This window comes from Microcaecilia unicolor, chromosome 3, assembly GCF_901765095.1.
Source record: "Microcaecilia unicolor chromosome 3, aMicUni1.1, whole genome shotgun sequence".
NCBI lineage: Eukaryota > Metazoa > Chordata > Amphibia > Gymnophiona > Siphonopidae > Microcaecilia > Microcaecilia unicolor.
The window spans coordinates 4,652,849-4,679,594 of NC_044033.1; the positions used below are offsets into that span (position 1 = coordinate 4,652,849).

Sequence of the window (26,746 nt, forward strand, 5' to 3'; positions counted from 1 at the left end):
AACGATAACTTCATGAATTTAGGTAGCTGTTTGGATAATTTCCGGAATTGGTGGTGGGACATATGGGGGTGGGGGGAGGCAGAGCTGGGTGTGCAAATAAATTCCTGAGGGAGGGAAATGTGAGGTAATTTACCTAAAACGGTGGAGAACGTACAAGAAGGTGATTCTATCACAGCTCACGTAAATATCGTGCCTAAACGCACACCTGGATAGATGGCATTATCACATGTCCAACAGGGGGGTAAATGTAAGCAACCTGTCGTGAAATGAGGGGTGATATGGATAAAGCGAAGTTACTTACCTGTAGCAGGTGTTCTACAAGGACAGCAGGCCAAGTATTCTCACACTAGGGTGAAGTACCAGACAGAGCCTGGTGCGGATACAGCCAATAGAAAGTTCTAGCAGCATCCCACCACTCATGCACGGGTGCCTTCCCACCCGACTTGCAAGCGCAAGTTCCTCAGTACAGTAATATAGCTGAAGGAATACAACTCCTAGGGGAGGTGGGAGGGTATGCAAGAATATTTGGCCGCCTGCTGTCCTCAGAGAAAACACCTGCTAAGAGTAACTTTGCTTTCTCCAAGGACAAGCAGGCCATTCATATTCTCACATCTGGGAAAACCTAACTACCAGGTTCACAAAAAACAATAATGCTAGAATAATAGGGACTCAAAACATCGAGGCGGTGAAGTCAACCAACCTTAAGTTATATACATAGTAGTTGTGAAGGTGCAGCCTGGAACATAACAAAACTGGGCCTAGGAGGGTGGAGTTGGATTCTAGACACCAAATTCTGCAGGACTGCCTGACTGAACTGCCTGTCACGTCAGATATTCTGCTCAAGGCATTTGTTGTCAACACCTTCTGAGTAGATGGGAAGCCAGAGTCCATTGGGCACCTCTCAAATGAAGGCAAGCCATGGGAATGACATGCACCATGGAGGCCATGTGGCCTAACAATCTCAATATCTGCCAAGCTGTGACCTCCTTGCTGCTTTGGACTTGCAGGGCAAGCAAGCACTATCAAGGTATCTGCTCTCGTTAGGCACAGAAAAGCCTCAGCATGCACCATATCAAGCAAGGCTCCTCTGTATTCCAGTTGTTGAAGTGGGAGAAGGTGGGACTTGGGATAATTGATGATGAACACTAGGAACTCCAGCACCCGAATAGTTCTCCGCATTGACTCTTGCACTCCCTCTTGCGATGTGCTCTTGACCAGCCAATTATCCAGGTAGGGGAAAGACAAACTCCCAGTCTTAAAAGTGCTGCTGCAACCACTGCTAGACACTTGGTGAAGCACCTGGGAGCCGATACAAGAATGCAATACTGGTAGTGGTGTTTCCTTACTTGGAATCTGAGATACTTCCTGTGGCTAGGAAGTATTGAAATGTGGGTATAAGCATCCTTCAAGTCCAGACAGCATAGCCAATCTTTTTCCTGAATCATGGGAAGGAAGGTGCACAGGGAAATCATTGAATGTTTCTTTGACCAGGAATTTGTTCAGGGTCTTTAGGTCTAGGATGAGACAGAATCTCCATGGTTTTTTGGGGCACAAGGAAGTGCCTGGAATAGAATCCCTTCCCTTCCTCCCCTGGTGGAATGGGTTCAACCGTATTGGCCTGTAGAATGGCGGAGATTTCCTCTACAAGTACCTGCTTGTGCTGAGAGTTGATGGAAGATGCTGTCGGTAGGCAATTTGGTGACACCAAGAATTCTGATGCCAATGAAGTGCGTAACCGAGATTAACTATTCAGCCTTTCTGCCACTGGTAGGCTGACCAGGGTGGATGCTTGGATTGCAGTTATACTCTCCTGGAGCCAGTCAAAAGCTCATCCTATGACTGGGGCTTCTATGGACAGGACTGACTTGGCTGGGAACATTGGGGCTAGGGCTGCTGGGTAGAGCGGGAAGGCTTCAGAAACCTATGCCTTTGAGATTAATAGGCCCACTCGAGAACCTCCTAGTAGAGGACATAGCTGGAGCTGCCAAGAGAGGGACTGGATGGTGTCAGTGTTTCTTGATGAGATCCGTGACTTACTCCACCTTGTCCCTAAAAAGATTTCCATCTCAACATGTTACGTTCACCAACCTCTCTTGAACCGCTGTTTCTAGGTCAGAAACATGCAGTCATGAGAATCTACGCATCCCCACACCCATGGCAGAGAGCCTGGATGCAATATCAAAGGTGTCATAGGTGCCCCTGGCAACATATGGTCTACACTCTAGTTGCTTTTTGGCTAACTGGCAAAGCTCTGCTCCTGAAGGAAAGAGTCCATGAAACTAAGTGTACTGCGCACCAGAGACTTCAAGTATATGCTCATGTAGAGCTGATAGGTCTGGATGCAGTTAATGAGCATTGAGGCCTGAAAAACTTTCCTCACAAACGAGTCCAGGGTCTGAGCCTCTCTACCCCAGGGAGCAGAGGCATGAGACCTGGAACTTTTGGCTCGTTTGAGGGCAGAGGTGAAGTAATTGCACCCTCTCAAATTCAGGAGCCTTCTGTATACGATATTGAGTATCCAACTTCTTTGGAACAACCTGCACTGAGAGGGGAGATTCCCAATTCATCATCAGCGCATCTTTAAGGATAAGGAGTAATGGAACCATGACCTCTTCCTTGGGAAGAGATTCATAGTCCAGGACAAATAACATCTCTGCCCTGGGCTCCTCCTCCATCTTCAATGGGTTTCCTTTACAAAACCTGTGAATGAGAAATTCTCAGGTGGAGGTTTATGCCTCTCTTGAGGCAGGGAGGGGTCAGAAGAGATTTCCATAGGGCTCCTTCTCCTCCGAAATGTAACGTGGATCCTCCTGTGACTCCCATGAGTGGTCCAAGTCAGACTCCGCACAATACTCTCTAGGGGAAGAGTGAGTATGCACCTGCTCCTCCTTCAGCATGTCCCAGTACCGGTCATCAAGGAGGGCATTGGCAAAGACTGGGAAACCAGTTCAAAGACATCATGAGAAAGAGTCTGTGTCAAACTGGAAGCAGGAACCTGGCTGCTCGGAGACTGGTGGACCGGCACCTCCACCAAGGAGGGACAGAGACCCTCTCAGTGCTGATGCTCAGGTGCTCCAACATCATGCTTCAAAGAAGACTAATGCTAATGCTTCTTTGGCTTCCCTTTACGCTCAGCATTCCAGTTCCTCAGTGCCGATGAAGACGTTTGTCCCAGGCCTATTATCAGCATCTGATGTCAAGGGAGGTAGAGACTTCCTTGATGCCAATGCACTCCCAGTGGTAGATGAAGTCTGAGCAGCCATCCAGGTTGATGTTTCCAGTGCAGATGTCGATGGACCGACCTTCAAGGAGCCAAAAAGTTTCTCCTGCTGGACCTAACGCACTTTCTGTGTCCTCAACTGCATTTTAAACAGAGATAACAAGAGTCAGGCTTGTGCTTAGGACCTAGGCACCTGATGCACTAAGTGTGCAGGTCCATTACCAAGATCACCCGACTACACTGGGCACACCTTTTGAAGCCACTGGGGGTCTTCTTGGAATGATGGCTAAATTAAACTCCTAAATACTGAGCAACATAAAGGGCAAGGGTCAAATTGAGGCTGGTGCTCAGGCCTAAAAAGGACCTAAAGAGTTGTGTGAAAAAGAAGGAAAACGTGAAGGGCCTAAAAACCTACAGAAATAAAGGGGAAGTGAGAAAAAATAAATTTTTTAGGAAAATAAGAAAAAATGCAAGGAAAGCCTGCACAGGAAGGTACTCCACGTTAGGAGTCATGGACCAAGAAAGAGATCTAGGTGTCGTCGTTGATGATACGTTGAAACCTTCTGCTCAGTGTGCTGCTGCGGCTAAGAAAGCAAATAGAATTTTAGGTATTATTAGGAAAGGAATGGAAAACAAAAATGAGGATGTTATAATGCCTTGGTATCGCTCCATGGTGTGAGCGCACCTCGAATATTGTGCTCAATTCTGGTCGTTGCATGTCAAAAAAGATATAGTGGAATTAGAAAAGGTGCAGAGAAGGGCGACAAAAATGATAAATGGGATGACTTCCCTATGAGGAAAGGCTAAAGCGGCTGGGGCTCTTCAGCTTGGAGAAAAGGCGGCTGAGGGGAGATATTATAGAGGTCTATAAAATAATGAGTGGTGTTGAACGGGTAGATGTGAAGCGTCTGATTACGCTTTCCAATAATACTAGGACTAGGGGGCATGCGATGAAGCTACAATGTACTAAATTTAAAACGAATCGGAGAAAATGTTTCTTCACTCAACGTGTAATTAAACTCTGGAATTCATTGCCAGAGAATGTGGTAAAGGCGGTTAGCTTAGCGGAGTTTAAAAAAGATTTGGACAGCTTCCTAAAGGAAAAGTCCATAGACCATTATTAAATGGACTTGGGGAAAATCTACTATTTCTGGGATAAGCAGTATAAAATGTGTTGTACTTTTTTGGGGATCTTGCCAGGTATTTGTGACCTGGATTGGCCACTGTTGGAAATAGGATGCTGGGCTTGATGGACCTTTGGTCTTTCCCAGTATGGCAATACTTATGTACTTATGTGCTGAAGAGAGACCACAAAGACGTGTCCACCCAGCTCCACAGAAAAAAAATACAGAGGAACCTGTGCTCACACATCAGGCAGGAAGGCACTGGCACATTCACAGTGGGATGCTGCTAGAATTTTCTAGTAGTTGTATATTCTAGGTAGCGTCCGCACTAGGCTCCATCAGATGAGGTCACCCAGATGTGAGAATACTAATGGCCTGCTTGTCATTGGAGAAAGAGTGATACACTACAAGTGGTTCAGCTTCTGTGGCTAGCAGTCGGGATGCATCCAAAGGACAGAAATAAGTGAGCAAACTGGATGGGCCAATTAGTCTATCATCTGTCATCCAGAGCTGGATTAAGGCACAGGCAAACCAGACTCTTGCCTAGGGCCTAAATGTGTAGAGGAGGGGCCCGGTCACATGTGCACAGTACTCATGAATGAAAATCTCAGTGGTGGGAGGGGGAAAGAGTGACTGTGGCTTGGGGAGGGGGGAAGGGCTGAGGGTTGATAGAAGTAGAAAGTGTGTGTGTGTGGGGGGGGGGGGGGGGGGGGGGGGCAGGGAGTAGAATAACAGAGATGTATGTTTGCCTGTGTTCCAATACAGTGTTAATCCAATGCTGCTATCTATATAACTAATGTGATCACTCATTTAGGGCCCTATAAGAATAGCCATACTGAGTCAGACCAATGGTCCATCTAGCCCAGTATCCTGCTTCCAGCAGTGGACAATTCAGGTCAGAAACTGAGATAGTAGCAAGATTCATGCTACTGATCCCAGGCACAAGCAGTAGCTTTTTCCCATGTCTGTCAATTTATTTATTTATTAATTGCACTTGTATCCCACATTTTCCCACCTATTTGCAGGCTCAAAGAGTTACAAAGAGTATGACAAAAAAGAGCTAGACAAACAATATAGAAGGAAGATGTTCAGAATAAGGGAAGAGTGGTGAAGTGTTATAATTAAGCTATGGATTCTCGTGGTAGGCCTTGTTGAAATGATAGGTTTTCAGAGATTTGCGAAAGTGGGTTATATCGTTAATTGTTTTCAGGTTAATTGGTAGTGCATTCCACAGCTGCGTGCTCATGTAGGAAAAGCTGGATGCGTGTGTTAGTTTGTATTTTACAGACTATGTACTTTTCCTCCAGGAACTTGTCCAAACGTTTTTTTATAAAACCCAGATACACTAACTGCTGATACCACATCCTCTGGAACGAGTCCCAGAACTTAACTATTCATTGAGTGAACAAATATTTCCTCCCGTTAACTTCCTTGAGTTAGTCTTTGTGCGGAGGTCTTCTGTGCCCATGCAGAAAAGTCCCAGGGCCAGATGCACTAAACTTAACGAGCAAGTAGGAAATTCTTATTCGGTTAATATGATTGACATGATATTCTTATGCAACTTATCTGAATCTATATTCTGAAAAGTCTTATTCCATTAATGTGAGTGTTGTTGTAACTTATTTTGGGCCACATTGAGCCTGCGAGTGGGTGGGAAAATGTGGGATACAAATGCAGCAAATAAATAAATAAAAATAAATAAACCCTGGCATGCACTAAAGACTTTTTTCCCATGACGGTAGCAGCTAACGAAAACAGAATGCAGATGAGCAAATTGTGTAGAAACCCTTATTGTAATGAGATGCACTAACCTTTTCCGATTGCCTTAACGCTGGAAAATCTAAAGAGAGGTCTGTACCTTTCGTTAAACTGCTACAAAAGTAAAAAAAAACAAAAAAATCGGGGGAAAAAAGTCATGCTCATCAGTGCAATAATAAAAACGTCTATTTTAGCCATCATTCCCCCCCCCCCCCGAAGACGCCACGCTGCTCACCCCCTCCGATGCGCCTTGATGCAGAGGACAGTGCAGTTGAGGACGCCCATCCAAAAAACCCCACCCATTTTGGCCGCCTTTCCCCCCCCTGCAATAATAAAAATGCCTTTTTTGGCAGTGCTTCACTCAGCTGAGAGACCTGGAAGTCTCTGAGCCAATCATAACGTGTTTAGCAGAGCTAAATGCGCTGCGATTGGCTCAGAGACTTCCAGGTCTTTCAGCTGAGTGAAGCACTGCCAAAAAAGGCATTTTTATTATTGCGGAGGGAGGGGAGGGGGAATGATGGCCAAAATGGATGTTTTTTTTGATTGGGGGCGGCGGGGAGGCCGGGGCTGCGGGAAGCTGTCATTTCAATGCAGGGGGGAGGGGGAAGCGGAGGTGATCTCAGGGGGGGGGGGGGCGCGGCGATTTTGGACGTTCTTGGCATGCGCAGCGCAGCGCAGCCAGCATAACGCTTGGCTGCTGTGCGCATGCTCGACCGGCTGACTGTTTAACGACGGAATAGAGAATGCAAGTGAGCTACAATGAGCAGCTCATTTGCATTCCTTTTCCTTGATGCATGCCCGTTCCTTACCGATTCGCTAAGGGAATCGGTAAGGAAAGGGCTTTAACCAGTCTTTAGTGCATTGGCCCCTTGAGTTAGAACCTGCTGACTTTGGGTCTGCAAGCTAACCTCAGTAAGGAATCCCTTTCATAGCTCCTCAGTTCCCTCTGACCTCTCAGATTCAAGAAACTTTATTGGCATAGCAATTTGTATCTGTGTTGCCACAGGCACACAGAAAGTGCCTCACACAGGGGTGCACAGAGTGTCTGACAGGAGCTTTTCAAAGCCCTCTGCTAATAATGTCTGTGACTGAGAAAGTAAACCTGCAATCCACATCTAAAGAAAGGGAGGCTTCTGCAGGAACCGCTGGAGGTGAGCTTTGGGGAAAAGGAGCCAGGGACCAGGCACATCAAGAAATTCAGCATCTGGATGAAGCATGCTGTAATTTGTTCACAGCTTTTGATAAGCAAGTGAAGCTGTCACATAGGGAAGGCCAGGGGTAATTTTTTGCAACAGGTGAAGTACTGGGGGAAAAAGAGAGTAGTGAGCTGTGTTTAAATATCTTTTACTACATTCAAAAGCCAAAATGTTGGAACTTAGGAAAAAACCCAACAACCTTAGCTACATACCGTAGTTCATCAGAATGCTTTGCTAAATCGTCCTTGCTTAATTAAACTTCTTTTAAGTTGATCCAAACTATACCTTAAAACCAATTACGACGCTCAGCTAAGGAATTAACCATATAGATTCCAGACTAGGTGAAACAAATACAATTCTATGTAACACATATTCAAAGTAATGCAAGTTATGCAATTCAGCAGCAAAAGAGCAAGTAAGAGCAGAGGGCTGAGAGGAGGGAGAGCAGAGCTCCCTTCCTGCCTCTCCCACTTACCTTGGCTAAATCATTCACCCACCACTACCTCAGGTTATCAGCTTAAGAGTGTAAGACAGTGGTTCCCAAACCTGGTCCTGGAGGCACCCCAGCCAGTCATGTTTTCAGGATACCCTCAATGAATATTCATGAGAGAGATTTGCATGCATACAAACCTCATACGAATATTCATTGAGGGTATCCTGAAACCCCAACTGGTCAGGGTGCCTTCAGGGCCAGGTTCGATGCTACTAATATGGTTCTATCACATTTCGACATGTAAGTTATATACATTAAGCCAATAGGTTAAATACATAAGTAATGCCAAACTGGGAAAAGACCAAGGGTCCATCGAGCCCAGCATCCTGTCCACGACAGCGGCCAATCTAGGCCAAGGGCACCTGGCAAGCTTCCCAAACGTACAAACATTCTATACATGTTATTCCTGGAATTGTAGATTTTTCCCCCAAGTCCATTTAGTAGTGGATTATGGACTTGTCCTTTAGGAAACCGTCTAGCTCCTTTTTAAACTCTGCCAAGCTAACCGCCATATGCTGTATGTGTATATTGTGTTTTTATGATTTGGCATTATGCATGTCACATTTAGTGTGTTTTCTATTGTATTTATATCAATCAAGCATGTTTGATTGGTATAGCGAATGCTACATACCTGTAGAAGGTATTCTCCGAGGACAGCAGGCTGATTGTTCTCACTGATGGGTGACGTCCACGGCAGCCCCTCCAATCGGAAACTTCACTAGCAAAGTCCTTTGCTAGCCCTCGCGCGCCCGCGCGCACCGCGCATGCGCGGCCGTCTTCCCGCCCGAAACCGGCTCGAGCCGGCCAGTCCAGTATGTAGCAAGACAATACACCTCAAGGGAAGACACAACTCCAAAGGGGAGGCGGGCGGGTTTGTGAGAACAATCAGCCTGCTGTCCTCGGAGAATACCTTCTACAGGTATGTAGCATTCGCTTTCTCCGAGGACAAGCAGGCTGCTTGTTCTCACTGATGGGGTATCCCTAGCCCCCAGGCTCACTCAAAACAACAACATTGGTCAATTGGGCCTCGCAACGGCGAGGACATAACTGAGATTGACCTAAAAAATTTACCAACTAACTGAGAGTGCAGCCTGGAACAGAACAAACAGGGCCCTCGGGGGTGGAGTTGGATCCTAAAGCCCAAACAGGTTCTGAAGAACTGACTGCCCGAACCGACTGTCGCGTCGGGTATCCTGCTGCAGGCAGTAATGAGATGTGAATGTGTGGACAGATGACCACGTCGCAGCTTTGCAAATTTCCTCCATGGTGGCTGACTTCAAGTGGGCTACCGACGCTGCCATGGCTCTAACATTATGAGCCGTGACATGACCCTCAAGAGCCAGCCCAGCCTGGGCGTAAGTGAAGGAAATGCAATCTGCTAGCCAATTGGATATGGTGCGTTTCCCTACAGCCACTCCCCTCTTGTTGGGATCAAAAGAAACAAACAATTGGGCGGACTGTCTGTGGGGCTGTGTCCGCTCCAGATAGAAGGCCAATGCTCTCTTGCAGTCCAATGTGTGCAGCTGACGTTCAGCAGGGCAGGAATGAGGACGGGGAAAGAATGTTGGCAAGACAATTGACTGGTTCAGATGGAACTCCGACACAACCTTTGGCAGAAACTTAGGGTGAGTGCGGAGGACTACTCTGTTGTGATGAAATTTGGTGTAAGGGGCCTGGGCTACCAGGGCCTGAAGCTCACTGACTCTACGAGCCGAGGTAACTGCCACCAAGAAAATGACCTTCCAGGTCAAGTACTTCGGATGGCAGGAATTCAGTGGCTCGAAAGGAGGTTTCATCAGCTGGGTGAGAACGACATTGAGATCCCATGACACTGTAGGAGGCTTGACAGGGGGCTTTGACAAAAGCAAACCTCTCATGAAGCGAACAACTAAAGGCTGTCCTGAGATCGGCTTACCTTCCACTCGGTAATGGTATGCACTGATTGCACTAAGGTGAACCCTTACGGAGTTGGTCTTCAGACCAGACTCAGACAAGTGGAGAAGGTATTCAAGCAGGGTCTGTGTAGGACAAGAGCGAGGATCTAGGGCCTTGCTGTCACACCAGACGGCAAACCTCCTCCAATGAAAGAAGTAACTTCTCTTAGTGGAGTCTTTCCTGGAAGCAAGCAAGATGCGGGAGACACCCTCTGGCAGACCCAAAGAGGCAAAGTCTACGCCCTCAACATCCAGGCCGTGAGAGCCAGGGACTGGAGGTTGGGATGCAGCAGAGCCCCTTCGTCCTGCGTGATGAGGGTCGGAAAACACTCCAATCTCCACGGTTCTTCGGAGGATAACTCCAGAAGAAGAGGGAACCAGATCTGACGCGGCCAAAAGGGAGCAATCAGAATCATGGTGCCTCGGTCTTGCTTGAGTTTCAACAAAGTCTTCCCCACCAGAGGAATGGGAGGATAAGCATACAGCAGACCTTCCCCCCAATCCAGGAGGAAGGCATCCGACGCCAGTCTGCCGTGGGCCTGAAGCCTGGCACAGAACTGAGGGACCTTGTGGTTCGCTTGAGATGCGAAGAGATCCACCAGGGGGGTGCCCCACGCCTGGAAGATCTGTCGCACCACACGGGAATTGAGCGACCACTCGTGAGGTTGCATAATCCTGCTCAACCTGTCGGCCAGACTGTTGTTTACGCCTGCCAGATATGTGGCTTGGAGCACCATGCCTTGACGGCGAGCCCAGAGCCACATGCTGACGGCTTCCTGACACAGGGGGCGAGATCCGGTGCCCCCCTGCTTGTTGACATAGTACATGGCAACCTGATTGTCTGTCTGAATTTGGATAATTTGGTGGGACAGCCGATCTCTGAAAGCCTTCAGAGCGTTCCAGATCGCTCGCAACTCCAGAAGATTGATCTGTAGATCGCTTTCTTGGAGGGACCACCTTCCTTGGGTGTGAAGCCCATCGACATGAGCTCCCCATCCCAGGAGAGACGCATCCGTGGTCAGCACTTTTTGAGGCTGAGGAATTTGGAAGGGACGTCCCAGAGTCAAATTGGAGCAAATCGTCCACCAATACAGGGATTCGAGAAAACTCGTGGACAGGTGGATCACGTCCTCTAGACCCCCGGCGGCCTGATACCACTGGGAGGCTAGGGTCCATTGAGCAGATCTCATGTGAAGGCGGGCCATGGGAGTCACATGAACTGTGGAAGCCATGTGGCCCAGCAATCTCAACATCTGCCGAGCTGTGATCTGCTGGGACGCTCGCACCCGCGAGACGAGGGACAACAAGTTGTTGGCCCTCGCCTCTGGGAGATAGGCGCGAGCCGTCCGAGAATCCAGCAGGGCTCCGATGAATTCGAGTTTCTGCACTGGGAGAAGATGGGACTTTGGGTAATTTATCACAAACCCCAGTAGCTCCAGGAGGCGAATAGTCATCTGCATGGACTGCAGGGCTCCTGCCTCGGATGTGTTCTTCACCAGCCAATCGTCGAGATATGGGAACACGTGCACCCCCAGCCTGCGAAGCGCCGCTGCTACCACAGCTAGGCACTTTGTGAACACCCTGGGCGCAGAGGCGAGCCCAAAGGGTAGCACACAGTACTGGAAGTGGCGTGCGCCCAGCTGAAATCGCAGATACTGTCTGTGAGCTGGCAGTATCGGGATGTGTGTGTAGGCATCCTTCAAGTCCAGAGAGCATAGCCAATCGTTTTGTTGAATCATGGGGAGAAGGGTGCCCAGGGAAAGCATCCTGAACTTTTCTTTACGAGATATTTGTTCAGGGCCCTTAGGTCTAGGATGGGACGCATCCCCCCTGTTTTCTTTTCCACAAGGAAGTACCTGGAATAGAACCCCAGCCCTTCTTGCCCGGATGGCACGGGCTCGACCGCATTGGCGCTGAGAAGGGCGGAGAGTTCCTCTGCAAGTACCTGCTTGTGCTGGAAGCTGTAGGACTGAGCTCCCGGTGGACAATTTGGAGGTTGAGAGGTCAAATTGAGGGTGTATCCTTGCCGGACTATTTGGAGAACCCACTGATCGGAGGTTATAAGAGGCCACCTTTGGTGAAAAGCTTTCAACCTCCCTCCGACAGGCAGGTCGCCCGGCACTGACACTTGGATGTCGGCTATGCTCTGCTGGAGCCAGTCAAAAGCTCGCCCCTTGCTTTTGCTGGGGAGCCGCGGGGCCTTGCTGATTCGCACGCTGCTGACGAGAGCGAGCGCGCTGGGGCTTAGCCTGGGCCGCAGGCTGTCGGGAAGGAGGATTGTACCTACGCTTGCCAGAAGTATAGGGAACAGTCTTCCTTCCCCCGAAAAATCGTCTACCTGTAGAGGTAGAAGCTGAAGGCTGCCGGCGGGCGAACTTGTCGAATGCGGTGTCCCGCTGGTGGAGAGACTCTACCACCTGCTCGACTTTTTCGCCAAAAATGTTATCCGCACGGCAAGGCAAGTCCGTAATCCGCTGCTGGACTCTATTCTCCAGGTCGGCGGCACGCAGCCATGAGAGCCTGCGCATCACCACACCTTGAGCAGCGGCCCTGGACGCAACATCAAAAGTGTCATAAACTCCTCTGGCCAGGAATTTTCTGCACGCCTTCAGCTGCCTGACCACCTCCTGAAAAGGCTTGGCTTGCTCAGGGGGAAGAGCATCAACCAAGCCCGCCAACTGCCGCACATTATTCCGCATGTGTATGCTCGTGTAGAGCTGGTAAGACTGGATCTTGGACACGAGCATAGAGGAATGGTAGGCCTTCCTCCCAAAGGAGTCTAAGGTTCTAGCGTCCTTGCCCGGGGGCGCCGAAGCATGTTCCCTAGAACTCTTAGCCTTCTTTAGGGCCAAATCCACAACTCCAGAGTCATGAGGCAACTGAGTGCGCATCAGCTCTGGGTCCCCATGGATCCGGTACTGGGACTCGATCTTCTTGGGAATGTGGGGGTTAGTTAATGGTTTGGTCCAGTTCGCAAGCAATGTCTTCTTCAGGACATGGTGCAAGGGAACAGTGGACGCTTCCTTAGGTGGAGAAGGATAGTCCAGGAGCTCAAACATTTCAGCCCTGGGCTCGTCCTCCACAACCACCGGGAAGGGGATGGCCGTAGACATCTCCCGGACAAAGGAGGCAAAAGACAGACTCTCGGGAGGAGAAAGCTGTCTCTCAGGAGAGGGAGTGGGATCAGACGGAAGACCCCCAGACTCCTCGTCAGAGAAATATCTGGGATCTTCCTCTTCCTCCCACGAGGCCTCACCCTCGGTGTCAGACACAAGTTCACGGACCTGTGTCTGCAACCTCGCCCTGCTCGACTCCGTGGAACCCCGTCCACGATGGGGGCGTCGAGAGGTAGACTCCCTCGCCCGCATCGGCGAAGCTCCCTCCGCCGACGTAGTCGGGGAGCCTTCCTGGGAGGTGGCCGCGGTCGGTACCGCACGCGGTACCGACGTCGGGGACCTCAACCTGGGCGATGGGCCAGCCGGCGCCACGCTCGACGGTACCGGTGGCGCAAGCACCGCCGGTACCGGAGGGGTAGGGCGCAACAGCTCTCCCAGAATCTCTGGGAGAACGGCCCGGAGGCTCTCGTTTAGAGCGGCTGCAGAGAAAGGCTGAGAGGTCGATGCAGGCGTCGACGTCAGTACCTGTTCCGGGCGTGGAGGCTGTTCCGGGCTGTCCAGAGCGGAGCGCATCGACACCTCCTGAACAGAGGGTGAGCGGTCCTCTCGGTGCCGATGCCTGCTGGGTGCCGAATCCCTCGGCGACCCAGAGCTCTCGGTGCCGACACGGGGAGGAGACCGGTGTCGATGCTTCTTCGATTTCTTCCGAAGCATGTCACCGGAGCTCCCCGGCACCGACGAGGAGGACGTCGAATCCACCCGTCGCTTCCTCGGGGCCGAGACTGAAGAAGGTCGATCTCGGGGGGGCTGTACCGCAGGAGCCCTCAGGGTAGGCGGAGACCCACCCGAGGGCTCACCGCCACCAGCAGGGGAATGGACAGCCCTCACCTGCACTCCACCCGATGCACCACCGTCCGACGACATCAGCAGACGAGGTCCTGGTACCACCGACGTCGATGCAGCTATCCGATGTCTCGGCGCCGATGCAGAGGCCCGATGCCTCGATGCACTCGATGCAGGGGCGGCCGAGGAAGATGGTCTGGACGCTGACGACGTCGATGCACTCGAAGATCCCGGTGCCGATGCCGACGAAGAGCCCGAGAACAACACGTTCCACTGGGCTAGTCTCGCTACCTGAGTCCGCCTTTGAAGCAGGGAACACAGACTGCAGTTCTGAGGGCGGTGCTCGGCCCCCAGACACTGAAGACACGACGAGTGTCGATCAGTGAGCGAGATAACCCGGGCGCACTGGGTGCACTTCTTGAAGCCGCTGGAAGGCTTCGATGTCATGGGCGGAAAAATCACGCCGGCGAAATCAAAAGCCGAATGGCGAAATTCGAAGCACCAAATTTAGAGGGAGAAAAAATCTCGACCGAGGCCGAAAAAAGGCCTACCCCGACGACGAAAGAAAACTTACCGGGGCAAAAAAGCTGGAAGTACGGGGAGGATTTACACGAAACCCGGCGGGGGGTTTCCGGAGCACTTCCCGACTAGGACAAAGCTTTCCCGAAGGAAAAAAAACACGTTCAAACAAATTGGACGCGCGAGGTCGACTTTCCGGGGCTCGACACGGCGAAAACACGACCGTACCGAGTGCGGACAAAAGAAGACTGGCCGGCTCGAGCCGGTTTCGGGCGGGAAGACGGCCGCGCATGCGCGGTGCGCGCGGGCGCGCGAGGGCTAGCAAAGGACTTTGCTAGTGAAGTTTCCGATTGGAGGGGCTGCCGTGGACGTCACCCATCAGTGAGAACAAGCAGCCTGCTTGTCCTCGGAGAAATATTTTTACACTTAGTTTTTTTGTAGATGATTGTCATGGTATTTATAACTATCCACGTTTCTTTAGTCCATTATTATTGTTTGAAGTCTTCATAATTTTGTGTATTTATTTTTGAAGCCCCTGACACAGCCCTTATGTGGGTGAAACACAGCCTGTGTCATGCATTGAGTCTTTAACAGAAAACTTGCTTGACAGTAGAGAGTTGCACAGGGACAGAAATCCAACCCGTCCCCACTGGAATCCAACCCATCCCCATTCATCCCCGTAGGGAATCTAACCCATCCCCACCCGTCCCTGTGGGGAATCTAACCCATCCTCACCCAGTCCCACAAGAATTTAATGGTACATTAAAAAAATTCCTTTTGGCTCTCTCAGTCTCTGGGTTTGAGCTGCCGCACTGCAGGCAAGGAAGGAACGGAAGTTGGAACACTCTGGTGCGCACAAGTAAGACTTCTCTGATTCACTGGCACTGCGTGCTAAGAGATCACCACATGCACACGCCAGTAGGTCAGGTGACATCTGATGCTCGTGCCTATGTCAAAGCTGAGGTCTGCGCATCAGCCTGGAAGCAGAGAGGATTAATAGTAACATAGTAAATGACAGCAGGTAAACTCTGGATCGGTCCATCCAGTCTGCCCAATAGTCACAATCATTATCAATTCATGATTAAATCAACAATGAATATGACATTATCTCCCTCCCACACACCTTTCCTCTCTAACCCCACTCCAACCAGCAACTTTCCTTCTCTCTTCCCTCCCCCTTATGCATCTGGTTCATTCTCCACTGTGGGTTCAGCATTTGATCCCCCCCCCCCCTTATTCCTTTATCTCCTTGATCCAACATCCCTCTCCCTTTCCTCTAACACTAACCCTTCCCCCTCTCATAGGTCCAGTACTTCTCTCCCTTCGTTCTCGCCCCCCTTGCAGGTCCATATCTCTCTCTCTTCCCTCCAGCCCTCCCCTGCATATCCAGCACCTCTCTCCCTTTGCTGCAGCCTCCCTTGCATGCCCAGCACCTCTCCCCCTTCCCGCCTGCCCTCCCCCACAAATCCAGCAGCTCTCTCCCTTCCCTCCCACACCCTCACCCAGCACATCTCTCCCTTCTCTCCCTCCTACATATCCAGCACCTCTCTCCCTTCGCTCCCACCCACATATCCAGCACCTCTCTCCCTTCCCTCCCACCCACATATCGAGCACCTCTATCCCTTCTCTACCCCTACATATCCAGCAACTCTATCCCTTCCCTCCCCTCACAGTTCCACATCTCTATCCCTTCCCTCCAGCACCTCCTTACATGCCCAGCACCTCTCTCCCTTCTCTCCAACCTCCCACCCACAAGCATGCATGTCAAGGGCCCCTCCCCTCCAGCCCCCATGTCCAGGGCCCCTTCCCTCCCCTCCAACCCCCATGTCCGGCGCCTCTCTCCCTTCCCACAGTTCCAGCATCAGCACGGCGCCACCTCGGTGTCTTCCTTGCCCACCCCCCATCCTTGCCGCGGCGCTTGCTCTCTGTCGTTGCCGCCCAGCGGGAACTTCGGGCGGCGCGTCGGCGCTGTGTCGGAGCCTTCCTCTCTGCCGCATCTCACGCAACTTCCTGTTTACGCAGGCTGGGTGGGATGCGGCGGAGGGGAGGGCTCTGGCGCAGCGCTGATGCGCTGTTTGGGGTTTCTGCTGGGCGGCGATGGTGGGGTGAGCGGGCGCCGCGACGGGGATGGGGGGTGGGTGGGGAAGATACGGAGGTGGCGGTGCCGGAACTGTGGGAGGGGAGAGAGCCGCCGGACATGTGAGGGTGAAGGGAAGAGGCGCTGTGCTGGACATGGGAGTGAGGTTGGAGGGAAGGGAGGGAATTGGTTTGGGTGTAGTGCTTCTGGGTGGGCCTGAACCAAGACTGGATGGGCCCAGGCCCACCTGTAGCTACGCCCCTGTTTTGTACTTATGTAAGAAAAGCTGGATGCATAAGTAGATTTGTATTTAAGTCCTTTGCAGCTTGGGTAGTGTACATTTAGGTATGTTCGTGTTAATTTGGATGCGTTTCTGGTTGGTAGGTCAATAAGGTCTGTCATGTAGAAAGACTAAGGAGGCTAGGGCTTTTCAGCTTGGAGAACAGACGGCTGAGGGGAGATATGATAGAGGTATATAAAATAATGAGTGGAGTGGAATAGGTAGATGTGAAGCGTCTGTTCACGCTTTCCAAAAATACTAGGACTAGGGGGCATGCGATGAAACTACAGTGTAGTAAATTTAAAACAAATCGGAGAAAATTTTTCTTCACCCAACGTGTAATTAAACTCTGGAATTCGTTGCCGGAGAACGTGGTGAAGGCGGTTAGCTTGGCAGAGTTTAAAAAGGGGTTAGACAGTTTCCTAAAGGACAAGTCCATAAACCGCTATTAAATGGACTTGGGAAAAATCCACAATTCCAGGAATAACATGTATAGAATGTTTGTACATTTGGGAAGCTTGCCAGGTGCCCTTGGCCTGGATTGGCCGCTGTCGTGGACAGGATGCTGGGCTCGATGGACCCTTGGTCTTTTCCCAGTGTGGCATTACTTATGTACTTATGTACTTATGATTATGGTCTTTCTGTGACGTTTCTGGGCCATAGACCATAAAAGTCTGCCTGGCCCTATCCTTATGTTCCAACTGCTGGAGTTTCCCTCAAAGCCCACTCCAGCCTATTCACTTATTTGTGGGACACAGGCCATAAACGTCTGTCTAGCACTGTCCTCATTTTCCAGCCACTAAAGTTGCTGTCTAAACCCTTTCCAGCCCATCCTAAACCAGATTGCCATATATAAGACACAGACCGAACAAGTCTCCCAATATTGGCCCTAGTTCATCACAGCCAGAGTCACCATGTAAGTGTCACGTGACACATCCACACACATGCAGCCATTTAAGTTTAGATTTTTTATAACTTCCATTTTCTAATTAGAGATCCTCTGTGTTCACCCCATGCCTTTTTGAATTTCATCTCCATTTGTATCTCTACCACCTCCTTAATGGAAGACTTTCCGCATCTGTGCTGTTAAAGCGAGGAGGAGGAGACAGCACTCAAAGAACTTGGTACTCAGTAGGTGAGAGGCTGGTGCAAGTGCTGCATACGCTTCATGAGAACCCCACAGGCACTGCTTCCGTCCCCACGGGGTCCCCACAGAACTGCCTCCGTCCCCGCGGGTTCCCCGCAAACCCTGTTCCCGTGCAGGTCTCTACTTGACAGTCATCCTTTGGTCTTATTCCTAGGTCTCCCTTCTCTTTTGTACAAGAAAGGGATCTGGGTGTCGTCGTCGATGATACGCTGAAACCTTCTGCTCAGTGTGCTGCTGCGGCTAGGAAAGCGAATAGAATGTTGGGTGTTATTAGGAAGGGTATGGAGTCCAGGTGTGCGGATGTTATAATGCCGTTGTATCGCTCCATGGTGCGACCGCACCTGGAGTATTGTGTTCAGTACTGGTCTCCGTATCTCAAAAAAGATATAGTAGAATTGGAAAAGGTACAGCGAAGGGCGACGAAAATGATAGTGGGGATGGGACGACTTTCCTATGAAGAGAGGCTGAGAAGGCTAGGGCTTTTCAGCTTGGAGAAGAGACGGCTGAGGGGAGATATGATAGAAGTGTATAAAATAATGAGTGGAATGGATCGGGTGGATGTGAAGCGACTGTTCACGCTATCCAAAAATACTAGGACTAGAGGGCATGAGTTGAAGCTACAGTGTGGTAAATTTAAAACGAATCGGAGAAAATTTTTCTTCACCCAACGTGTAATTAGACTCTGGAATTCATTGCCGGAGAACGTGGTACGGGCGGTTAGCTTGACGGAGTTTAAAAAGGGGTTAGATAGATTCCTAAAGGACAAGTCCATAGACCGCTATTAAATGGACTTGGAAAAATTCCGCATTTTTAGGTATAACTTGTCTGGAATGTTTTTACGTTTGGGGAGCGTGCCAGGTGCCCTTGACCTGGATTGGCCACTGTCAGTGACAGGATGCTGGGCTAGATGGACCTTTGGTCTTTCCCAGTATGGCACTACTTATGTACTTATGTACACTGTTATATATATATTTTTTTTAACTTACAGACATTCTGTTGCTGCAGAAAGACTGGCAAAGACTGCCCTATACTTTTTTTTAAAGTTGGGAGGGAGGATGAGGAACAACTCAACACAGGGAGAGAGGGTAGAAGAGACAGAGGTGGCCACCAAGGTGGGCCAGAAAAATTCATTTCATTGGTTCCTCTGTTTCATCAATGTTAGGGTAAGCAAACCCCAAAAGATCTCAGGTGTGTTTCCATGGCTTGATGAGCAGTTTAGGCCAGATCTATGAAAGCACAAACCTTTCAAAGGCCTTCCAGACTGAACAGCAAAGTCATAAATGAATTCCATGCTTGAGGGAGACCAGATTGGAGAACACTGGTGGCCAAACTGCAGGCATCATTACACACAGCTTTCTTTTATTCCCAATTTGTAAGGTGAAAATGCAGAGCCGTAATGTAATAGCAGCTTCCTTAGGATTCTTTGCAGACTTCTTGATCATATCCAACCTCCTCCTTTCACCCAGAATCCAGACACAGCTGGAGAATTTTCCCTCACCTTCTACCACCAAGGGGAATCTCCTAGCCCTAAGTTAAGGTATAATACAGACATTATTATATACCTTCCAGTCATGTGCGACTTGCACAGAGCCCAAGGAAAGGAAACCCTCATCCACAACAGCCATAGCATGCTTTGACTCAGGCCTCTAAAAATAGTCAAACATAGTTTTCATATAAATTCAAATTGGTCAACATAGCAGCAGTGGAAATACTTCCCAAGACAGTTTCCACCATAGTCCTGACCCTATGAAAAAAAGGACAGTACAGGAGGGCTGTACACTCTATAGGACCCTACGCGCATACATGGATGGGCTCCTACCACAACCCTCCCCCCCCCCACCTATATATATATAGTAAATGATGGCAGATAAAAGCCTGTATGCTCCATCCAGTCTGCACAAAATAAAGAGAAAGGGAACTGGGACTTGATATACTGCCTTTCTGAGGTTTTTGCAACTACATTCAAAGTGGTTTACATATATTCAGGTACTTATTTTGTACCGGGGGCAATGGAGGGTTAAGTCACAAGGAGCTGCAGTGGGAATCAAACTCATTTTACATGCTATGTGATACTTTATATGTATACCCGAGTTTGATTTGTCCTTGCCATTCTCAGGGCACAGACCGTAGAAGTCTGCCCAGCACTGTTCTTGTACTAAGTTCTGAAGCTAACGTCGAAACCCCTTAAAATTTACACTCCAGCCAATCCATACCTATTCAGTCATGATCAGGGCACAGACCATAGAAGTCTGCCCAGCACTGGCCTTGTTCTCCAACTTCTGAAGCTGAATCTGTCCAGCCACAATCAGGGCACAGACCACAGTAGTCTGCCCAGCACTGGTTTTGCTTCCCAATTACCAGTGTTGCCACCCAATCTCTGCTACAATTCCATAGATCCATTTCTTCTAAACAGGATTCCTTTGTGTTTATCCCACACGTTTGAATTCCATTACCAGTTTCATCTCTACCACCTCCTGCGGGAAGGTATTCCATGTATCCACCACCCTGTTTGTGAAAAAAATACTTCATGTCATTACCCCTGAGCCTGCCCCCCCTTCAACCTCAATTCATGTCCTCTAGTTCTACAGCCTCCAAAACTGAACACCAATGACATGTAGAGGGGTATCAACACCTCCTTTCTTCTGCAAGAAACGAGTGAGCGAGTGTGTATGTGTCTCTTCATACACACCCACACCTCTTCATAGTCACATTCACTATTTTTCAGCCCCTCATTCCCCCAGGTCTTTCGTCATGGTTTTCCCCTCACACTGTTACACTCAGCGAGCCTGTTGATGTAGGTCCAAGCAGCCATTTTTACATTGGAGCCAGCATGTGCAGGAGTGACTTAGGATTGCTCCTGCCCTGCTAGGCCACTAAACCAATGGTTCACAACCCAGTCCTCAGGGTACACCCATCCAGTTGGGTATTCAAGATATCCACACTGAATATGCATGAGACAGATTTGAATGCATTGCTTCCTTGATATGTAAATCTCTCTCATGCATATTCACTGTAGATACCTGAAAACCTGACTGGCTGGGTATGCTTTGAGGACAGGGTTGGTAAGCCCTGCACTAAACCACCAGGGCTTCTAAGGTAGGCTGGGGAGGGTGGCGCTTTTAGTCAGGGGAGGAGAGCTGGCTTGCTGTAGGGGGGCATTTGGTCTGCTTTTGGTCTGGGGGACCATGGCGTACCTGTTTCAGCCAAAACTGTAGTAAAATTTGCTCGCAGATTCAGTTTTGGCTGAAATCGAAAAAGCTGTTTTCAGTCGCCCTCTAGCTGCCTATTATGGTATCACCCATATTTTACTGACATCGTATTCTGTTATAGGATTGTTTTATAGTGCCGTTCAAAGTTTATATTTCTATTAGTCCTATCCTCCCATTGATTGTATGCATGCTTACAGTGGGCACAGCTAGGACTGAATGGGCCCTGGGCAGAAAAATTGAGATGGCCCCTCTATAAAACCACCATCACTAGAGAATACACATTTTCCAAAGCTGGCACAAATAACTTTTTTTTTTCTACCTTTGTCGTCTGAGCAATGCTTTGGTTCTAGTGTCTCTTAAGTCTCTCCAGGGTCTCTCTTTCTCTCTACCATCCATCTTTCCTGTGTCCCCCTATCGATCCTGTCCAGCATCTCTGTTATGTGTCCCCTAGCCATATCCTCCCTTCATGTTCAGAACCTCTCCTCTTGTATCCAATACTGTACCTCTGTGTCTCTGTCCCTATGCTTCCTCCATGGCCAGCATGTCTTGTGTACCTGCTTCTCTCCGCTCTGCCCTTCCTCCTGCCCCCCCCCCCCCCCCAATTCTGTGGTGTGGAATTTCTCTCCACCTCCCTTTCTTGGTCCAGTGTCTCTACCACAGCATCTGCTCCCTCTCCAGTCCAGATCTCTCTGCCATCTGTTCTCTAACCCATCCCTGCTCCCTCTCTTCTCAGTCCCCTTTGGTCCAGGTGTCTCTCTTCCATTCATTCTCTACCCCTCTCCCCCAATCCAGGTCTGTTTTCCCCAGTGCTGCAGCGAGTGGCTGGCACAGGAAGCGCTGTAAACTGGCCAGAGAGGGACAGTTTTCAGCACTTGCTCTGCCCATCCCACCCACAGGAAGTTACATCAGAGGCGGGACATGGCAGATGAAACACCCCACTGGTCGGCCACCCACCACACCATGGAAGAAGCCAAGGATGGAGCGATGCTGGGCTGGTCACAGAGATGGGTGAGGAGGAGAAGAAGAGAGGAAGGTAGAGATGCCAGACCTGCAGGCGGGAGCAGCTTCAGGTAGCCCCTACCATTGGGCAGCCCAAAGCATTTTTGCAGGTTCACTCAATGGTAGCTACACCCCTGCTTGCTTGTCTATGATCATTTTACTATTACTATGCTGTTAACAAAATTGTGTTTTGTTTTGTTTTTTTAAGCTGTACACTGCTGTATACTGGTTTTGGTGAAACTCACCATAAACGCAGTTAATACATCCCAATAAATAAATAAAAATAAAAGAAACACCTCCAAAGGCGTTTTTTTTTTTTTGCAAGGATATCCTTGTTTACCAAGAGAATTATTTCTGACCCCGCATATGAAGTCAGATACAGAAAATGTTCTCATTTTTGTATTCATTTATCAACCAAATTATTTAGAAATATTGTGACATTATTATCATCACATACTTGTTCTATAAATAAGACATTGAGGATAAGCACCTTAAAGAAACATAATGTCCTTCAGATGTTAGTAAAGATTACACAACTTACTTTCGATTTGCTTTGGTTAGACATTACAAATGTGGTCAGTGGCTGATGTTCAACATTACTTTAGAACGTTTGCAAATCCTGCAGCTACAAGGGAAGTTTAAAGAAAAATGTATCTTTCTGCTAGTTTCTGAAACTAATGAGAATTTGTTCAGGTTTTGAAGAATTCCATCTACAATCACTGACTATGGCACAAAGATTTAAGAGTAGGGGTTATCTAGTTGAGCACATATCCGTTGGATACACTACAGCACGTCAAAAAGAAAGAAAAGAATTACCACCACCAAGACAAAACAAAAATACACCATAGTCTGTACCCCTCAGTACTCCTTTCAGGAAAACAGGATCCAGAAAATAATTAGATGCCATTGGCATATACTAGAAGGTCACAAATGCTTCAAAGATAAGCAACTCAGAAGGAAACTACCCTTCGGCCCACCGGGATATAGTCTGGACCTGGCCTGCGCCCAAGCTCATCTGAAGTACAATCTGTTTTTGTGAGCACAGGTCCCGGGTACCTGACCCAAGGAGCTTAGCTGGCAGCCCTGAGGGATAAGCCAGGGAGGGTTACATAAAACTGGCGACCAATGTGGGGTGAAAGGGGAAATTTTTCTGGGACAAAGACATTGGTGATCAAGAGATCTAGTAGAGACACTTTTTTTTGGACTGAAAGATTACATCTTGCATGAAACAAAGTAGAAGCCCAAACCGGTGCTGAGCCCTACCTGCCTCGAAGATGAGCCGCACAGAGAGACTGTGGCGCAGCCCTGCCCAAGAAACTGAGAGTAGCATTTGGTGCAGAGTTGGGTGAGAGAGAGTGCACAGACATATGGAGGTAGTTCCTGCCGGCAGGAAATTTCACTGGAAGAGAAGGAGTTTGTCACCACGATTCCATCACTGGCGTAGAGCCCACACCAGTATGACAAGGGATGAGAGTGATATAGAGCTGGACCACACCCAGGAGACTGAGGTGAATGTGGAGAGAGCGAAATTGGAGTGTGGAAGCACAAAGAACACGACATGTTGGTTGAGCTGGCAGTGAATTTCATCGAAGACCCCAGCAGGCCACATTGACTTATGGCCCTGGGAGAGGTGAATCCCGGGATGCCTATGGAACTTATGACAGTCCAAAGTCTGGGATTGACTAGGTCATTAGGAACGCAGAGTCTAGCTGCAGGTGCACAGAGACTATGGTCTGTTCTCCACAGGGGGCCAGTGAAGAGACCCGGTGGGTGCGAGCACCCTACAGGAGGGGGGGGGGCATCATTCTTGGATTGAGCCCGGGAGGGCCAATCAAGAAAAGATGCCTAAACTAAGCAGGGCAGATCGCTACCTGTGGCGCCTATGGTATCCATATGTCCCCCTCCAGGTAATGAGCATGGTGGAGGCCCAGATGCAGGTGTACATTTATGAGATTTTCAAATCGGATGCAGTCAAACCCAATCTGCTGGGCTACACCTTGGAGGATCCCAGCTACAGCGGAGCCATCCACCAACAGTATTTGGACTGGCAGATTGGTCGTTCCATCAAAAAAACAGTTTGTTGAACTTGTAGACGACAAGAATCATCATATGTGCAAGCACTACTGTTAAGAAGCCAGACCCAAAGTGGTATGTTGAAAGAGTAAAGCTGGTTTTGGGGGAGGGGGGAGGTGAGAGAACTGCCAAAATGGGGGACAATATTATGAAGAATAAAGTTGTGATTAATGGTAGAGAGAGAATTATGTATTACAGAAAAAAAGAAAGGTTGAAATCTGCTTGTTGAATCACTGTCATATGAAACCTGAGGACAGAAGAAAAATGGATTTCTTTTGGGAAAAGAAGAAAGAAACCTTTGGTCTGTACTAGTGTGGCAACTTATGTACTTATGAACTAGGGGGGGGGGGGAAGTGTGACATCTTCCCGAAAAGTGCCTCGGCTGTAGGCAAAGGGTGGAAAGATTTTCTGGGGGTCACTAAGTCAACAGGGGCTTGGTTTGCCAGCCTGGTGGTGGACATGGGCAGGGCCAGGATGTAACACAAGAGGTTGACTTTGTGAAAATGTGGTCTTTGGTTGCCAACCCCCACCAAGATCCAACTACCAAGGGGAAAGTCTCTGAACTGCAGAGGAGAAATTTGAATTGCACAGTGAATGAGACCCCTGCCACAGAGCAGAGGGTACCCACAGTTTGATTTCCCAAAGCGAGGAATCTTTAAGGAAGGAGTTGCCTGGGGAAAGGGATGGAGACTATCATATGATCAAGTGAAATAACAGCTAGTCTACAACCAAACTGGCCCTTGGAGTAACTCTGAAGAACAGCATCTCATACCTTCTACTCTAAGCATCTGTTGCAACTACTGAAAAATTATGACTAGGCCTTGACCAAGACAAGGGAGAAACAAAGACAGATGTGTAACAAACAACCAACGAGAAAAAAAAATTTGCTGAGAAAAATTGTAAAAACCCCTCAATTTTCCATCATGTTAAAACACCTGCTAAAAGCTGAAACATTTACAGGTTCCACTGTATACTCCTGAAAGGCTTTTTCAAAGTATGACATAAAAGGGTAATTGACAGTTGGCCAGTTTTATTTCTTTGTGCCCTTTGAAGGTTTGGCAAATAGTGTTGGACTGATCTGCTCCTTAGACAGGCCTCTGACAGAAAACAGTCGGGCAGCACGCTCCTGTAATGTGCCTCCACATTTCAATCCCCAAGACATCAGCCCCAGCTTCAGTTTCTCTGGTCCCAGCTCTGCCAGTTCTGCAGCTGAGCTGAAATTCATCAAATCCAATGGTTCTAGCTCCTACAAAGGATGACAACAGAAAACTCATTATATTACCTTTCAAAATGGATCCAGGGGTAGGGACAGCAATTTTAAAATACAAACCACCCTTATGAATTTCAGTTTAAAGCAAGTTATTTCTACACAGAGACATTAACTTGGAAATGTAATCTCCCAACACCAGTAATTTGTCAAGTTCCAAAATGCTTCCTTATTGCTTCGGTCTGCCCTAGATCAGCGGTTTGCAACCCTTCAAACTATAAAAACAACATATTTTCCTTCCACCCAAGGAAACTAGTGCTGTTGGTTAACTGCCATTAACATCTGTGATTAAAGTGCAAATGTTAATCACAGTTAAAATGATTAATGCTGTTAACGCTGACCACCACAGCCTGAAATCAGGCATCTATGCCTTTCACAAGCTGCTTCTACTACTACTAATTATTTCTATAGCGTTACTAGACACATATGGGCCAGTCCCTGCTCAACAGAGCTTACAATCTCTTCAAGGTGGACAAATAAGAGATTGGGAATGATTAAAAAACATGGGCACTGAACAGGTGAATATGGAGCTGAGAGTTAAAAGCAGCCTTAAAAGGGTGGGCCTTTAGTCTGGATATGAATAGGGCCAGAGATGGAGCATGACATACCGACTCAGGATGTCTATTCCAGGTATAGGGAAGAGAAATTATTTAGGCTAAGAAAAATGTTTACGATCACAATTTGAGAGGTCTGACAATTCTAGTAGGACACTTCTCAAAGTTTTTGATAGTTTAATTAATACAGATTTATTGTTTATGATTCGAGTCTCTGCAGCCAAGCACAGAGGACTTAATGCAATTTTTCCAGCTTAAGGTTAACAAGATTAGGCAATCTTTTCCTACGATCCAAATGAGAGTATTATATCACTGGGTGCACCAGAACTTCCTACTACATAGAATATGTGATATGCCTGGAACAGCCTTCCCGAGCCCATACGTCATGCGCCCTCCCTGCCCATCTTCAAGTCCTTACTCAAAACCCATCTCTTCTCCCTTGCTTTTGGCGCATAACCACCTTCCCCATTCTTGATACCTATACTGACTACATAGTTTGTAACCTTTAGATTGTAAGCTCTTTTGAGCAGGGACGGTCCTTCCCCGTGTTAAACTTGTACAGCGCTGCGTAACCCTGGCAGCGCTATAGAAATGCTTAGTAGTAGTAGTAGTGATATGTTCCTTGTATACTGCTAACTCCCTCTAGACAGAGGTTCAAAGCGGTTTCACAAACTAAAGACAAAAACAAAAATGAAAAAAAAAAAAGAAAAAAAGAATGTAAACAGAAATGAGAATTAAGACAAATCGTTTAAACAAACACGACTAACAATTTCCTAAAAGAAAGATAACTGGAAGATCCACGTAAATCCTGAGGGACAGAAAGCAAGAACTGCAGTGCCTGAAAGCAAAAGGACATTTCCAAATACCAATAAAAGAAGGGAGTAACAGGCAAAACGGATCCCTAACTTTCTACATTCCACGAGCAAAGGGATTATAA

At 48.5% G+C, this 26,746-nt stretch overlaps 1 protein-coding gene across 1 annotated transcript in view; it reads right to left on the reverse strand.

Moving 5' to 3' along the window:
• Nucleotides 1-22,253: 22,253 nt before the first annotated feature.
• The window catches only part of SDE2 (SDE2 telomere maintenance homolog), a 59,735-nt gene continuing 55,242 nt past the window's right edge, over nt 22,254-26,746 (reverse strand). Inside the window, exon 7 of the mRNA XM_030195718.1 lies at nt 22,254-25,234. Coding sequence (XP_030051578.1) covers nt 25,019-25,234 — 216 coding nt within the window. The 3' untranslated portion in view covers nt 22,254-25,018. The remainder of the gene's footprint in view (nt 25,235-26,746) is intronic.